This window comes from Mustelus asterias, chromosome 16 (assembly GCF_964213995.1).
Source record: "Mustelus asterias chromosome 16, sMusAst1.hap1.1, whole genome shotgun sequence".
In the NCBI taxonomy this organism is placed as follows: Eukaryota; Metazoa; Chordata; class Chondrichthyes; order Carcharhiniformes; family Triakidae; genus Mustelus; species Mustelus asterias.
The window spans coordinates 19,600,390-19,618,321 of NC_135816.1; the positions used below are offsets into that span (position 1 = coordinate 19,600,390).

The window sequence follows — 17,932 nt, forward strand, 5'->3', positions numbered from 1 at the left end:
GTGCTTTTGCAAGTGTAGCCTCTGAACCTCAAACTTTTCTTTAGATCTGAAGTCATGTAAAATTCTGCTGCCCGTGTTTGAACTCACATCAAGTCCCATAACCCAATTGTCCCTGTGCTCGCTGACTGACATTGGCACCCAGTCAAGTAACATTTAAAATCCATACCTTATTTTCAAATGCTTCCATGGTTCTTCCCCCTCCCCCCCCCCCCCCCATCTTTAATCTCCTCCAGCCCCAAAACCCTCCAAAATAGCTGTCCTTCTCTAACTCTGCCCACTTCACCATCGCCAATTTTAAATGCTCCATCTTTAATGGTTGCCTAGGCTACAAAACTCTGGAATACCTTCACCTCACCTCTCCATCTCTGCAATTCACTTTCATCCTTTAAGACGCTCTTTAAAATCTACACTTTGACCAAGCTTTTGAGCACCTGACCTCATATTTCATTATGTGGCTCAGTTTCATATTTTGTTTTATAATGCTCCTGTGAAGAGCTTATAATTTTAGTATGATAAAAGTGCTATGTAATTAGAATGATAGAATCCCTACAGTGCAGGCCATTTGGCCCATCGAGCTTGCACCGACAACAATCCCACCCAGATCTTATCCCTGTAATCACACATATTTACCCTGCTAATCTTCCTGCCACTAAGGAGCAATTTAGCATGGCCAATCAACCTAACCTGCATATCTGTCGAGTGTGGGAGGAAACTGGAGCACCTAGAGGAAACCCATAGACACGGGGAGAAAGTGCAAACTCCACACAGTTACCCAAGGCTGGAATTGAACGCAGGTCCCTGGCACTGTGAGGCAGCAGTGCTAACCACTGTGCCACCATGCTGCCCATAATTAGAAGTTGTTGCTAAAGGCAGTTTCTCAAGTGACAGCAAATAGGTTGGTTAGTGCTGCCATTTTGTTTACACTACCGACAGCTTCCTATTGGGGAGGTGATAGCTTAGTGGTATTATCGCTAGACTATTAAACTCAGCTAATGTTCTGGGGATCTGGGTTTGAAACCCGCCATGGCAGATGGTGAAATTTGAATTCAAGTTTTAAAAAATTTGGATTAAGAATCTACTGATGACCATGAAACCATTGCCGATTGTCGGAAAAACCCCATCTGGTTCATTAATGTCCTTCGGGAAAGGAAATCTGCCGTCCTTACCTGGTCAGGCCTACATGTGACTCCAGAGCCACAGCAATGTGGTTGACTCTCAACTGTCCTCGGGCAACTAGGGATGGGCAATAAATGCTGGCCAGCCAGCGATGCCCATGTCCCACGAATGAAACTAAAAAGAGAAGAGTGCCTGCAGTTCTTTGCTGAACCTGTTTGTTTCCCTACTGAGCAACTCAGGCTTGCAACCATCAGCTTCCTGATGGAACACTTTGCTGGTGAATCACGGAGAAGAAAAATCAGTAAAACGTTGATGCCAGTTGTTTTATTTCATTTTATTCCAGCCTTTTCATTCACTTACACTTTGTAACATATAATGTTTGCAATGAAATAAAAAAGGTGACAGCAAAAAGATCACCATCAGTACAGAAATATTACCGTCGACAACTGAGGTGAAGACAAAGGGTTTCTTCTGTTGTGTATCAGTGTACCAGGTAGATCAATGTATCACCCACATCAAGTTTCAAGCCGTTATCAGTCAGGTGGATCTTTTTTGTGGTTAGGTCTATGTGAAAGGATGCCTTCTCAGAAATGGCCACTTTACCCACGGATTCCTTCCCAAGGACAGGAACCCGTCGTGGGCCCAGTACAGGATCTTCATACCTCATGAGCTTCACTCGTGTAAGATCTTAAAAACAAAGTTACATGTGTCATTAGTTGAACAAACTTACTTTGTATAGATTTAGAAGTAACAATCCCTAGATTCAGGTTTTCCTCATATCTCTGGTCCAATTCACCCCCCGCCCCCGGCAATGTAGCAAAGACATTAAAATGTTTAAAATTGATCAAACAAGAAAAAGTCGCATTTAAGGTATGGTTGAGAATTGACAAGATGGTTAAACCAAGTCTTACCTTTAATACCCCTATCAATCTTCATAAGCCTTCGAATTACAGTGTCCTTTTTATCACCCTGCCTGATGTCGATCCTTGTAGAGAAATGTCCATTTGCTGGCTGGGGATTCACCAAGAACAAGGACACACTCGGCTGTGGACAAGCACGAGAACAATTCAGGGAATGGATTCCAAAAACAAAGCTGCACACTTCATAATCCTATTTGTATGGTCTCTCCAAAAGAATCGTCAGAAACCCAAATGCAACAGCAATAGGACAGAAGATATTATGTGCCACCGTGGAGTGGCGCGGTGGCACAGTGGTTAGCACTGCTGCCTCACAGCGCCAGGGACCCAAGTTCAATTTCGGCCTCAGGACACTGTCTCTGTGGAGTTTGCATGTTCTCCTGTGTCTGTGTGGATTTTCTCCGGGTGCTCCGGTTTCCTCCCACAGATGTGCAGGTTACGTGGATTGGCCATGCTAAATTGACTCTAGTATCAGGGGGACTAGCTAGGGTAAATAAATGGGGTTACAGGGATGAGGCCTGTGTGGGATTGTGGTTGGTGCAGACTCAATGGGCTGAATGGCCTCCTTCTGCACTGTAGGGATTCTATGGATTCTATGATAATGCCACATTGCGATGGTTTGCCAATCCACTATATCAAACGGCAGCAAAAGACAGTTAGAAGGCAAAATCACTTCGTTTTTCAGGGATGTCTCATTCTCAAATCATAGCATAGAACAGGCATTTCTTTTAAAAGTAGAATTGAAATCGAGGGAGTTCATTCAAAGGTTGCAGCAACTCACCTCCCTATGCAAAAAAAATAAAAAAATGCAATCCAGGGACTGGGGGAAAAAAGGATTTTCTGTTTTGAAATGAAGAATCAGTGGAGGTCATTTGAAGCTTGCATCAAAATTACCAATCTATCATCAAACTAGTTTGGAAAAATCTCAAGGGGGCACAAAAGAGATGACAATATTAATAACGAGAATAGGTTGCACAGGTTCATCTTTAACCTCAGCGCTTGGTATTGTTTGTGGCCCGGACGATCCCCACATTCATTACAATTCGGCAAGGGCCGTGTAACTTTTGTTTTGAAAGGAAGATGAAATTTGAAATCCCAATTACTTGCTAAGAGAATAAAGCCACAAGATTCCATGGTTTTGAACAAACAGAAGAATTTTTACTATACAAGAGTCAACAAAGCAAACAACACTTCTTGTTAATTCTGTATGTTAAACATGAATTAGCTGGCAAACTGTGGTCAAACATACCACAAACTACACACTGAATGGCAGACCCGCAATAAGATCGGTCCCATGAATTTTCTCAACAACTATCCAGACATCAGTGATCACTGAGTCACAAAAGTCCTTGAAATTCTGCCTTTCTCAGGAAGGGTCTCAGCTTGTCATCTTCAGAAAGCTGCCCACTGATCTCGCTTTGACAGCAACTCTAACTGAAATTGAAGGCCCTCATCTTGAGCCTACAAGCAACAGGACTCCAGCTGCTCACCTCCCAGCTATTCAACCTCTCCTCCCGAGATTGCATCCTATCAGTGTGGTCAAGCTGTACCCCAGCACCTAATCACCTGCATGTTTCTAGCCACCTAGCTGTACTAAGCAGACAAACACTTCAGCTTACCTGAGCCAACACTGCACTCCAGCTGCACTGGGAAAACACTGCGCAAGAACGAACCTTCACCGCTGCCCTTTGAATTTAATGGTTTCCTGTTAATATCTCCCAACAGGGCTTTGTTCCTGCCCTAAGGCAGGATCCAGTGTATCCAAGCTTGGTGCGTTCGATACTTAAAATGTTACAATACCCAGTTTCGATCCCACCCAAAAGAAGACAAAAATCTAAAAATATAGATTCCCTCACTGTGTAGAAGAGGTTTATCAACTACAATCATTTTGTTCTACATTTCAGGTCCTCAGCAGGGAACATTCCTGGACAGCCCTCTCCTAAGCCAGGAGATTTTAGTTTAATACATGACTCCTCATCTTACCTCTGTCCTAAATGCACAGAAAGGCTTTCCTGGACAGCACTCTTCTCGGATTTTATCATCTGCCTCTGTTGCAAACAATACGTCAATATGGTCCAGCTGTGGCAGGAAAGAGAGAGAGAGAACATTTTCATTTCACAGATTTCATAAACTACAGTTTCCTTTTTTTCTCATCAGATCAATTTTAGGTGGTAAGAGAAAGGATTTGATTTATTGTCACATGTATTCGTATACAGTGAAAAGTATTTTTCTTGCGCACTATACAGACAAAGCATATCGTTCATAGAGAAGGAAACGAGAGGGAGCAGAATGTAGTGTTACCGTCATAGCGAGAGTGTAGAGAAAGATCAACTTAATGCGAGGTAGGTCCATTCAAAGGGCTGACAGCAGCAGGGAGAAAGCTGTTCTTGAGTCGGTTGGTATGTGACCTCAGACTCTTGTATTTTCTTCCCGATGGAAGAAGGTGGAAGAGAGAATGCCCAGGGTGCATGCGGTCCTTAATTATGCTGGCTGCTTGGCCGAGGCAGCGGGAAGTGTAGACAGAGTCAATGGATGGGAGGTTGGTTTACGTGATGGATTGGGCTATATTCATGACCTTTTGTAATTTCTTGCGGTCTTGGGCAGAGCAGGAGCCATACTAAACTGTGATACAACCAGAAAGAATGCTTTCTATGCTGCATCTGTAAAAGTTGGTGAGAGTCGTAGCCGACATGCCAAATTTCCTTAGTCTTCTGAGGAAGTAGAGGCATTGGTGGGGTTTCTTAACTATAGTGTCGGCATGGGGGGACCAGGACAGGTTGTTGGTGATCTGGACACCTAAAAACGTGAAGCTCTCAACCCTTTCTACTTCGTCCCCGTTGATGTAGACAGGGGCATGTTCTCCTCTACGCTTCCTGAAGTCGATGACAATCTCCTTCGTTTTGTTGACATTGAGGGAGAGATTGTCGCCGCAGAAGTTCACCAGATTCTCTATCTCTGTCTCGTCATTGTTTGAGATCCGACCCACTACAGTGCTGTCGTCGTCAGCAAACTTGAAAATCGAATTGGAGGGGAATTTGGCCACACACTCATAGGTGTATAAGGAGTATACACCTATGGGTTTTTGTAGTTTCATAACATTACACTTGTACAGTGAACCTCTCCACGTGTCTAGAGCAGCAGAAACAATATCCATCAAACTTTCCGAGGCATGTTACGTCATTGCAGTTAAAGGGAAACTTCAGTCTATTTACCGCAACCCAAACATTCTTTGCGACTTTCTTGTGAGCGAACACAAAATCCAGAACTCAATCCTTGCAGAGGCATCCACAATTTCAGGGTAGCAGTTTAAATTAAGTAATTGCATATGCAAAGTTTAAAAGATAATATCACAACATATGCCAGGAATACACTTCCTTTTCAGCAAATTAATTTCAATCTTAGTCCCACCTCCAGATCCCCAACTCTTCCTTCCCAAACACTCAGTTGGGAATTCTTGCCCCCTCCACATCTTCACAAAACCATTCATCGGATCGGTCCATTGTGCTGGTTCTTTGGTAAAACTAGCTAACTAATTCACCACCCCCCCCCCCTGGAATTTATTTCCCTTTAAATGCCTATCTGATTTTTATTTGAACGTGACTGCTGAACTGCTTCCACCATACTTTCAGACAGTGTATTCCAGGTTGCAACATACCTGTCGAAAACATATTTCTCATGTCACCTTCGCTTCTTTTTTGTCAATCACATTAAATCTGTGACCTCTGGGAATTCACCCTTTCGTCACTGGTAACAGTTACCATCCCTCTTCCTCAGAGATTCCTCCCCCGAGCACACAGCCATCTTAAAGTTTATTTATTAGTGTCACAAGTAGGCTTACATTAACACTGCAATGAAGTTACTGTGAAAATCCCCTAGTCGCCACACTGCGGCGCCTGTTTGGGTGCACTGAGGGAGAATTTAGCATGGCCAATGCACCTAACCAGCACGTCTTTCGGACTGTGGGAGGAAACCCACGCAGACACGGGGAGAAAGTGCAGACTCCACACAGACAGTGACCCAAGCCGAGAATTGAACCCGGGTCCCTGGTGCTGCGAGGCAGCAGTGCTAACCACTGTGCCATCATGCTGCCCACACACACACACATCTACTGTTAATGTTTAATTTCATGTGCTCATGATAATTAGAGTAGAACGATTACCATTAGTATTTAATCACTAATTAAAACCCATGAAATGAATGCACCCAGTGAAAAAAGCCTTTGCGTTGCTGCTTATAATTTCCATGTATAAATTTCACCTGTTGACATAAATTGCAGTAAATAGCTGCTCTCATATCAAGTGAGAAACGTTCACTTTCAAATGAGTATTTTCTCTGTATAACTGGGAATGCATTATCAGGAACGTGTGAACATATTTCCATTTGACAAAAGTAGCTGGCCATTCACAATTTATGCTCATGATTTTGACTTTGGAATCAAAAACACAATTTGTAAATTTATAGGTGACATCTGGGGCAGGGGCCGGGGGGGGGGCTAGCGGTGGGGAGGAGCGGTGATGGTCCAAACTGAGATTGCAACAAATTATAGGAGGACATTAACTTGTAGAATGGGTAAATAATTGGCAAATGAAGTTAACTATATGTGAGGTAAGTTTTTTAATACGAATAATAGGGAGGAGATTTACCAGGATGTTGTCTAGTATGGGGGACATTAGCTATGAGGAGAGGTTGGAGAAACTTGGTTTGTTCCCACTGGAATGACAGAGGTTGAAGGGTGACCTGATAAAAGTCTACAAGATTGAGGGGCATGGACAGAGCAATTAGTCAAAAGTTTTTACCCAGGGTGGAAGAGTCAATTATTAGGGGGCAAGGGGCAAGGTTTAAAGGAGATGTACGAGGCAAGTTTTTTTTTTTTACAGAGGGTGGTGGGTGCCTAGATCTTGCTGCTGAGGAGGTAGTGGAAGCAGATAAGATAGTGACTTTTAAGGGGTGCCTTGACAAATACCAAATACATGAATAGGATGGGAATAGAGGGATATGGTCCCCGGAAAGGTAGGTGGTTTTAGTTCAGTCGGGCAGCATGGTCGGTGCAGACTTGGAGGGCCGTAGGGCCTGTTCCTGTGCTGTAATTTCCTTTGTTCTTTGACAATGTCACCTTGCCAAACTGTCAGAAGGTAGCTTACAAAGTCCCCACCTACCTTTGCTCATTGTACTTGTATTGCATGAGGGCACACCCCAATAGCAGGTAGCAGCCAGACTTGTACTGCAAGTTCTTTCAGGCACCCATCACAAGAGCAATAATTTATTTGTTCCTTCAGAGAAGGAACAGAACGTGGACACTTGTTATTGCTTTTTGAGACCCAAATTAATATTTTCTCAGATACTCGCCTCTAATGAGTTTGTTAAATAGACAATATTCTCCATCAAGACACTACGTTCATCAAACTCCAGCTCCAGATCGAGAACTCGAGGCCCATTCTTCTCCAGGTTTTCCTATTACAAAAAAAAGGCAAACATTGCAGTATCACAAGTAGCAATATTCAGGAGATAACTGCTGCACCTGCGATGGACAGAGGAACTTGAGACTCACACGTGGTTGGAAGTATCTGCCGTACTCCATGACTAGCCAGTATTAAGTTGAGAAACACTGGAAATCCAATCCCATACCATTATTAAAGAAAACCTCAGTGCCACACTTCTGGTTCAAATATCAAATACTATCATTAAATTACTCTGAAAGTCCCTTCACTGCCACACAAATTATTAGCTTTTCCATTGGGGATCCCACCTGAAATATTTTTCGCTTTCAGATGCTGATTGACCCGACATACATTTCCAACATTTTCTTTTCTTTCAGACTAGCAGTATTCAGTGCTTTCTTCTTTAAGTGATTCTATGAAGATGTTGCACAGGGTAATAAAAACAATATCGCATAAGTGAAAATTGAAATCTAAGAATTCAAGGATGGTAGATAAAGAAACAATAAGCTGGACAATTATCAAGTACTTGCACGTAACAATGCATTTATACAGCCGATTACAAAAGGGCTCATTGCTCTTCACCGAAGCATAAATCAGACAAAAAGCTGACACCAAGGTAATCAGGAGATAATTAGGAGGGGTGACCAAAAGCTTAATCAAAGAGATGGGTTTTAATAATGGTCTTATGTTAAGGTGAGGAAGATGGAGAGGGAAATCCATAGGTTTGAGTCTAGATGGGCGATGGCAAAGCTGTTAGTGGTGGTGTATGGGGACTTCTAGATGGAGAAGAGGCCAGAATTGAAGGAACATAAGAGTTCTCAGGTCCTTGCAAGGTGGGGGAAGGTTAGAGACACACAAGAACCAATTTACAATGTGCATTTATCTGAGAGAATTGAAGCATTTACCTTGATCATAGCAACAAATGGCATGACTTTCTTCATATACTTTTTCAGCTCGGGCAGGTCTTTCAGTTCACTGGCAATGATTTTATTGTCTGGCAGCTGACCACCATTTTTCTAAAATATAACCATTTACAGTAGAGTCAAATCTTTTGCAAACACTTTAATTGGCATAGGATGCCTGAAATACTCAAAAGTACAGCTCGTTATTTGTTGAGCCTCTGTACCAAAATCTATTCAATTCATAAAAAACATTTACTTATTAAGTCAATGCTGTGAAAATATCAGTGCTACCACATCAAATGATGTGAATTTCTAAACTTGTTTTGCAATGAGGCCACAGCGAGTGTTAATGCTGAACAAGCCAGATCTCAGATTGAAATCAGCCTTGTTTGATCATAAGCTTCTTTATTTGTATTGTAGGGCATTTTCACAGTAACTTCATTGCAGTGTTAATATAAGCCTACTTGTGACACTAATAAGTAAATCATACAAAAGCATAGAACTCCAGTCATAACTTTTAACAATTTGAATTAAAATGTTTATTAAAAGAAAAAACTTAAACACAAAAGATAAAAATTACAAAAATCTTACTGAACCCCCAAAATGCTTCATCAAAGGGTACACAATAAAACTATATTTTCCTGAAAGAGCCCTTGCAGATTCTTAACTATAAAATCCAGGAACTATTACCCAAACTGGGAAATTGCTTTAGTTTCAAACAGAAATGCAATCCACAACTTCTCAGCAGATCTCCAGGTTGATATGGTCTTTCCAAAGGGAGGTTCAAAACAAAGCTTTTCGGAGGACAGCCTCCTGGCCCAAAACTGAAACCAATTAAAAGACTTACACACACATTCCAACCATACTACCCCACCCTCCCACAATAAATATCTACAGTTGAAAATCCATTCTCAGAAATACTTTACCACCCCTTTCATCTCAGCTCTTCAATGTCGTCAAATATCTCTTTGAAAATTCGGGTTTCCAAATATTAAAACCTTTCATGGTCCTATTTTACACAACTTTTGGGTCAATAAAATTTTACAACACCGTCCCTGTTTGCTCACGAATCTCCTGTAAAATGCTCTTACACCTTTGAAATGCAACAGCTAGACATCAATGTCAACACTTATTCCCAAATGCAAATTGCAGATCCACTCGTTTGTAGTTATCTTGAATATTAAGGACCACCATATGGCCACATTACAAAATGCAAGGGTTCATTCCTTAGATTCTACAGATTACTGGACACACACACACACACACATATGCACACGCGTGCGCGCACACACACGCGCCTTTACTCTTACCTACACACTATATAGTCAGAAATATAAAAATATGCACATCATCACAATGTTCAAATGGCGTTACTAAAAAGAACTAACTGGTCACCCATTTCACTGAGACAGATGGATTTAAACACAGTAGGTATGGGGGAGGATGGGGAACCATTTTGGACCAATAAAAAGATAAACTCCAGTATTATTTAAATGGTGAAAGGCTTGGAACAGTTGAGATCCAAAGAGGTTGAGAGGTCTATGTACAGAAATCACTAAAATGTAGGGATTTGGTTCAAAAAAGTAATCAAAGAGGCTGATGGAATATTACCCTTTAAGTTCAAAGAGCTAGAGTAGAAATGGGAGGAAGTGTTCAGATCACAGCTAAAATACGATGTACACTTGTGGGCACTGCATCTTAAAAGGGTGTTTTGAGCTTGAAAAACTACAGCACAAAATTGTCAGAATGTTCAAGGATTAAATTATGATGATAAATGGCATTAACAAGGTTTGTATTCTGGAAGGATAAAGGGTTACTTGATTAAGGTTTTGAGGATTTTGAAATGAATAGGTACAGTATATAGAGAAAAATCTTTTTCTGTGGCTCGGTTGTCTATGTCTAAGGAATGTACCCTTAAAGTTAGGAACCAGGCCATTTAGGAGAGAAGTTAGGAAACACTTATGCAAAGAATGGTAGCAATGTAGAACGCTCACCTAAAAAAGCAGTTGTTAGCTCAATAATGATTTACTATCAGAGATTGATTAGACCTTTGCTACCCAAAGCGATGTGGAGTTATTGTTGGTGAATGGAGTAAGGATACAGAATAGTCACAGGCTTATTGAATGGTGCAACTGTCTCATGGGGCCTACTCCTGCTCCTATGTTAAGACATAGGTGAAGAATAGCAATCACATTTGTCAATGTAACAGGCAGAGGAAAATAAATTCGAATTAGTTTCTCTACAGAAGTTCATAATGTGATACGGTGGGATACAAAAGTAAGTATTATAGTTTTAAAATGTCATAGCAGGGAGTCTGGAGTGAAGTTGCTCACATGCACAGCAGGGAGTCTGGAGTGAAGTTGCCCACATGCGCAGCAGGGAGTCTGGAGTGAAGTTGCCCACATGCGCATTCATCTGTTCTTCTCATGCAGCAAAAAGCAGGTTTAATTCTCAAAACAAAACTGTTTTTTTGCTAAATCCAAATTTAACAGGCTGTACATCACCATTTGGAAATGTCACCCTGGATATTTATTAGCTTGGCTAGTCACTGCGCTTAACCTCATTTCTGGATGATGTGCAATTTTCCAATGAAAATAATCTACAATTGGAAAACTATCCACTTACAACAAACCATATGGCTGCTTTCACTTGTTGGCTTAGAGTGCAAATGTAAACTGCACAGCAGCGTCCTTTGAAATTCTAAATTAATTGTGTGCTTCAGTGCTGAATCTATCCAATTTCCTGAATTTATACTTTCAATTCAGTTGCTAGGTCCAGAGTTTCCTGGTGATTCAGACTATGGCACATCAACGTTAGAGGGTCCAGTTTACAACTCAAAAGTTCCAGGAAACAATGGAGTAAGTAATTTGACTACTTGATACCTCCCCATTAAAAATAATGGTAAGATTGGGTTTGCTGAACTAAAGCAACTGAGATTGCCATCGGCGAATGGATCTTTTTTATTCCTTTGCGGGATGCAAGCATCGCTGGTTACGCCAGCATTTATTGCCCATCTGCAATGGCTCTTGAGAAGATGGTTGTGAGCTACCTTCTTAAACTGCTGCAGTCCATGTGGTGTAGGTACACCACATTTAACCCAGGAACAGCGATATAGTTCCATCAGGATAGTGTGTGCCCTCGAGGGGCACTTGGTGGTGGTACAGTTCCTATGCAACTGCTGCCCATGTCCTTCTAGGTAATAGTAGTCACGGGTTTGAAATTGGTTGTCAAAGGAGCTTTGGTGAGTTGCTACAGTGCATCTTGTATGTGGCACATACCACTGCCACTGTGCATCAGTGGTGCAGAGAGCCCAGAGTTCAGGGGCACAGTTAAGAGGCAACATTGGTTTGTGGCGATATAATACAATTGTTATCTGAACTCAATTTTCTTGATAAAGCCACGTTTTTGGTTGAGTATAATGTGAACGTTAAAATTGTTTATGCTTCTCACACTGATGGATACTGTAATTAAAAAACCTTGCAACATTGAAATTGCACATTTGGGTGATGTTTTGCTGCTCTGTTTTTCAGGTCATTCTTCTAATAACTATAGCTCCCAGCCATAGTTACGTGTTATAATGTGAGAGTTACAGAAGATAATTATATTTTATTAACAATCTTTGCCTGAATGCCAATATGCATTTTTGTTTATAACTTAATTAATTTTCTGAGAAATATAAATAATTAGACCAATAGAAGAGGTTAATTTTTTTGCAGCATTCAGCAAGTAAAATTAATTCTTTACTATCCATTAACTGTGCAGCTCCTGATTGTCCGAGATGCTCAATGCAGAAGACTCAAATTGCTTTCTCTGAAAAGTGTGGTGTAAATTCACCACTGGGGGATTAGGGAACACAATCATTTAACTTTAGATACTGGCTGCCAATATCATCATGAATTCTGGGCTTATATTTCTCCTGATATTTACTGATTAGCATCCAACCAGCTGTACAGCTCCCTGCAAAATGGGGATAAACACAAATTTCACAACTTCAGGAAAGAGGGGACAATGTAACATTTAAACATTACTGGCAGCTTTTTTTAAAAACATAATTTAGATACTTCACACGCTAATAGGAGGGAACCACTCAACTGTCATTAATTATGAATGTGAGCACATAAAACTAAAGGAATAGTTAAAGTAAAGTTTATTTATCAGTCACAGGTAAGGCTTACATTAATACTGCAATGAAGTTTCTGTGAAATTCCCCTAGTCGCCACACTCCGGCACCTGTTCGGGTTAAAGCACCGAACCAGCACGTCTTTCAGACTGTGGGAGGAAACCGGAGCACCCGGAGGAAACCCACGCAGACACAGGGAGAACGTGCAAACTCCACAAAGACAGTGACCCAAGCCGGGAATCGAACCCGGGTCCCTGGCGCTGTGAAGCAGCAGTGCTAACCACTGTGCTGCCCAGTTTGTGTGCTGTGTGAGAATACTGAAAAGATCAACACCAAATGTGATTAAAACTTGTATCAAGAAACATCAAAACTTGCCTCATAGTGCTTACGAAGCAACAGAAGTGTGGTGTGTTGCCATGGTGGGTAGTTCTTTGCCACGTAGATGTTGCAGTGAGAAGGCTTCTGTGTTGGTTTTGCATCTCCTTTCTGCAATGGATTATTTCACAGATCTTAAGTACAAACCGTGCAGAATCAGGAGCATCCCAGAGCACCTGCACCCAAACACATTCTAATCATCAGCAGGTTGAAATCACCAATACCCCTTCAGCACCATCAGGAATTAAAGGTATAATTCACATGGTCAGAAGTGTAAAACACGGCTCAAAGTAGAATGCATAAATTCAGCAGCTTTTGTAAAAAGAAAAGCAAGTAGTCAGTAGAATTCAACTTTGCCGAATAATTTCGTGAAGATGTTTATGATTTTCTTAAATTTTGCTGGTGTGGTTTTGGATGGTATTCATGCTATTAAATTACAGCAGGAACTGAAGGTTGTCATGTTATTAGTTCTGTTCTGCAAACCCTTCACCGCAGATTATGCTAGGAAGAAAACAAAGTCAAATCTACGCGTGAAACATAATTAAAAATGGTAAGTGTTACACTATTAAAGCAGTTTGGCCAACTACTTAAAATTACTTTCCTCATAAATAACAGAATGTGAAGCCAGTTTTCAGTATGTCAGCCTTCCCTACCACCTTACCGACCAGTACAGGCACTCACAGCAAATTGCTTCACCATGGTTCCTTCATTTCTTGCATGGAGGCACTTAGGCTCCACTCAGCAATTCCTTCTGTCACAGATAAGATTGGGAACAGTGACACGTCCTACCAATTCTACTACATTGATCCACCAACACATGCAATCACAAATGCAGCGGTCGCTCGAGTAGATCCATTATGCAACTACAGGACCTGTATCGAAACAATGCATTGCTGACTTTACAATCAGACTTCTCATCAGTCATTATGGTATTATATTAGTCCCCGTGCAACTGCTAATGTGCTGACCACCCACAGGGTGTGGCACTATAGTGACCTTGAGTCCAGAGCTTGGTATTGGGGTGATGGAGAAGATTCAGATGCCTGAATCTTGTGGCTGGAAAGAGATTCAAATTAAAGGAAGCAGCCCACACTAAAGTTAGGTGTATTTCTGAGCATAAATGTCAGCAGTTTTTAAAAAAAATATAATTTTACTTGAAACAGGTCTCCTGTGGTATTGTACAAGGTGAATTGAAGGATATAGCGTTTTATAATTGGGGTGTTTAAACCACATGGGGGAAATAATGTCAGGAAGAAAATTATCACCCAAGCCATTCTTCAATGAACAACAAGGCCATTAAATTTCACTGGTAGCAATTTGGGAGCCAGGTTCAATTGCTCATTGTATGTTTCAGAATTGTTGCGTTGGTCAAGGAAAGAGTGTTTGGGCTTTGTAACTGAAGCCAGAGATTTACTTAAAAATAAATGATAATTGCTGATCTAAATGATTCTTACTTTTCCTTTTCCAGCTATCATGTAGTTCTTGCCACGGAGTCGAACATCATGTGCAGTCTCCATTAGATACTGAGAAGAACGAATGAGGATTTCATCCACAGGTCCAGCTACTGGCCATCTTGCTTTCATTAGTGACTCCGTCTGAAAAGAGTTAAATATGGGATTCAAATTCAATCCTGAACACAAGCCATATGAGCAGATGTTCGGCATGTATTAATCCTCTGATGTAATTCAGGACATGACTTTCTAGCTCAAATTTCAGTGAAATAAAACATCCGTAAATTTTCATTTCATTTACTTTTTAAAAAATCCCTTACTGATTGATGTATCTGCACAAAAGCTGGGGCACCCAATGCTCCAGTTTCCTCCCACAGTCCAAAAGATGTGCGGGCTAGGTGCATTGGCCATCCTAAATTTCCCCTAGTGTCTCAGGATGCATAGGTTAGAGGGATTAGCAGGGTAAATATGTGGGGTTACAGGGATAAGGCCGAGGTGGGATTGTTGTCGGGGCAGATGTGGTGGGCCGAATGGCCTCCTTCTGCACTGTAGCGGTTCTATGATTCCTGCCTGCCAATATTAATCCCAATGTTCTAAGCAGGCTATAGCAAACATCACCTTCACATAAATTAAAATAAAACTGACTGTGTGTGGATTAGAGGGATACATCAAAAGAAACAGTTGGGCACATCAAGAACAGCTTTACAGTTTAACAAATGACCACGATTTATTTTAAACTCAATTAGCTCATTGATCCACTGGAGCAAGCTGAGAGGGGTGATTGAAGGCAGCAGTGCTGGTGAGAGATTAATTGAATTGTTTATTTATTTATTTAATTAGTCAGCTAGTGTGTGTATTTTTTTGGCCTTTACTTTAACAGCAGTTTTTCAAGTTTAAAGTGAAAACTAGAAGTGGGCAGCAAAGGAGTCTGGGAAGGGTTTTTTAAGCGCGTGAAGTATAAAAGGTAGGCTGCAGTATACGGCGGGCAGCGTCGGGAGCGGGCAGTGGAGTGTGTGGGAAGCAGAGTGTGAGCTATAAGACTTTGGCTCACAGGGCTTAGGCTGAAAGGGTGAGTAGGGGTGAGTTGAATTCATTTTTGCACTTTCTACCTGGTACTGGCAAGGTATCTAGAGGGGATGGGTGTGCAGGCAGTGCAATGTTCCTCTTGCACTATGTTTGAGGTGAGGGACGACGACAGTGTCCCTACTGATTACACCTGTGGGAAGTGCACCCATCTGCAGCTCCTCCAAAACCGTGTTAGGGAACTGGAGCTGGAGTTGGATGAACTTAGGATCATCAGGGACGCAGAGATGGCCATAGACACAAGCTTTAGGAATACAGTTACTCCGAGGATTGAAACAGATGGGTGACGGTGAGAGGGGCTGGGAGGAAGCAGTCCGTGCAGGGATCCCCGGTGGTCGTTCCCCTTAGCAACAAGTATTCCGCTTTGGATACGGTTGAGGGGGATGACATACCAGTGGGGAGCCGCAGTGAGAGGATCTCCAGCACTGTGTCCGTCTCTGTGGCTCGGGAGGGAAAGGGGGAGAGCGGGAGGGCGATAGTTATTGGGGACTCGTTAGTTAGAGGGATAGATAGGAGGTTCTGTGGCAGCAAAAGAGACTCACGGATGGTATGTTGCCTACCGGATGCCAAGGTCCGTGATGTCTCAGACCGTGTTTTCCAGATTCTGAAGGGGGAGGGGAAACAGTCACAAGTCGTGGTGCACATTGGTACCAATGACATAGGTAAGAGAAGGGACGGGGATTTAAAGCAGGAATTTCTGGAGCTGGGCTGGAAGCTGAGAGCCAAGACGAAACATGTGGTCATCTCTGGTACGTTGCCGGTACCACGTGATAGCGAGTTGAGGAACAGGGAGAGAGTGCAGTTAAATATGTGGTTGCAGGGATGGTGTAGGAGGGAGGGTTTCAGATACGTGGATAATTGGAACACGTTCTGGGGAAGGTGGGACCTGTACAAACAGGACGGGGTGCACCTGAACCAGAGGGGCACCAATATCCTCGGAGGGAAATTTGTTACGGCTCTTCAGGGGGGTTTAAACTAATTTGTCAGGGGAGTGGGAAAGGGAGTTGTAGTCCAGAAGTCAGTGAGGGTGGTGAGGTATCGGGGAAGGTATCAGGGTCAAGGGTGGGTACTGGTAGACAGGAAGGTGGGTTGAAGTGTGTCTACTTCAATGCAAGGAGCATCGGAACAAGGTAGATGAACTTGGGGCGTGGATTGGTACTTGGGACTACGATGTTGTGGCCATTACGGAGACGTGGGTAGAACAAGGACAGGAATGGTTGTTGGACGTTCCGGGGTATAGATGTTTCACTAAGTGTAGGGAAGCTGGTAAAAGAGGTGGAGGAGTGGCATTGTTAATCAAGGATAGTTGAATGGCTGCGGAAAGGCACTTCGTGGGGGATCTGCACACTGAGGGAATATGGGCTGAAGTTAGAAATAGGAAAGGAGCGGTCACGTTGCTAGGAGTTTACTATAGGCCCCCAAATAGTAATAGAGAGGTGGAGGAAGAAATTGCTAAGCAGATTATGGATATGTGTGGGGGTCACAGGGTAGTTGTCATGGGGGACTTTAACTTTCCAAATATTGATTGGAACCTTTGTAGGTCAAATAGTTTGGATGGGGCAGTTTTTGTGCAGTGTGTGCGGGAGGGTTTCCTGACACAATATGGGGATGGGCCGACTAGAGGTGAGGCCACATTGGATTTGGTACTGGGAAATGAACCGGGCCAAGTGTTAGATTTGGTTGTGGGAGAGCAATTTGGAGATAGTGACCACAATTCGGTGTCTTTTTGTTATTGCAATGGAGAGGGATAGGGCCGTACGGCAGGGCAAGGTTTACAATTGGGGGAGGGGTAATTATGATGCGATTAGGCAAGAATTAGGGGGCATAAGTTGGGAACAGAAACTGTCAGAGAAAGGAACTAATGAAAAGTGGAACTTTTTCAAGGAACAAATACTGGATGTCCTTGATAGGTATGTTCCTGTCAGGCAGGGAGGAAATGGCCGAGTGAGGGAACCATGGTTCACAAAAGAGGTGGAATGTCTTGTGAAAAGGAAGAGGGAAGCTTATGTAGGGATGAGGAAACAAGGTTCAGATGGCTCGATTGAGGGTTACAAGTTAGCAAGGAATGAGCTGAAAAAGGGGCTTAGGAGAGCTAGGAGGGGACATGAGAAGTCCTTGGCGGGTCGGATCAAGGATAACCCCAAGGCTTTTTACTCTTATGTGAGGAATAAAAGAATGATCAGGGTGAGGTTAGGGCCGGTCAAGGACAGTAGTGGGAACTTGTGTATGGAGTCAGTAGAGATAGGCGAGGTGATGAATGAATACTTTTCTTCAGTGTTCACCAAGGAGAGGGGCCATGTTTTTGAGGAAGAGAAGGTGTTACAGGCTAATAGGCTGGAGGAAATAGATGTTCGGAGGGAGGATGTCTTGGCAGTTTTGAATAAACTGAAGGTCGATAAGTCCCCTGGGCCTGATGAAATGTATCCTAGGATTCTTTGGGAGGCAAGGGATGAGATTGCAGAGCCTTTGGCGTTGATCTTTGGGTCCTCGCTGTCCACGGGGATGGTGCCAGAGGACTGGAGAATGGCGA

General features: G+C 42.5%; 1 protein-coding gene across 1 annotated transcript in view; it reads right to left on the bottom strand.

Moving 5' to 3' along the window:
- Positions 1-1,425: 1,425 nt before the first annotated feature.
- Positions 1,426-17,932, bottom strand: part of lars1b (leucyl-tRNA synthetase 1b) — a 53,935-nt gene continuing 37,428 nt past the window's right edge. The window contains exons 26-32 of the mRNA XM_078230731.1: positions 14,323-14,463; positions 12,869-12,979; positions 8,377-8,487; positions 7,380-7,484; positions 4,017-4,112; positions 2,028-2,160; positions 1,426-1,803 (exon numbers count right to left, since the gene is read on the bottom strand). Coding sequence (XP_078086857.1) covers positions 1,598-1,803; positions 2,028-2,160; positions 4,017-4,112; positions 7,380-7,484; positions 8,377-8,487; positions 12,869-12,979; positions 14,323-14,463 — 903 coding nt within the window. The 3' untranslated portion in view covers positions 1,426-1,597. The remainder of the gene's footprint in view (positions 1,804-2,027; positions 2,161-4,016; positions 4,113-7,379; positions 7,485-8,376; positions 8,488-12,868; positions 12,980-14,322; positions 14,464-17,932) is intronic.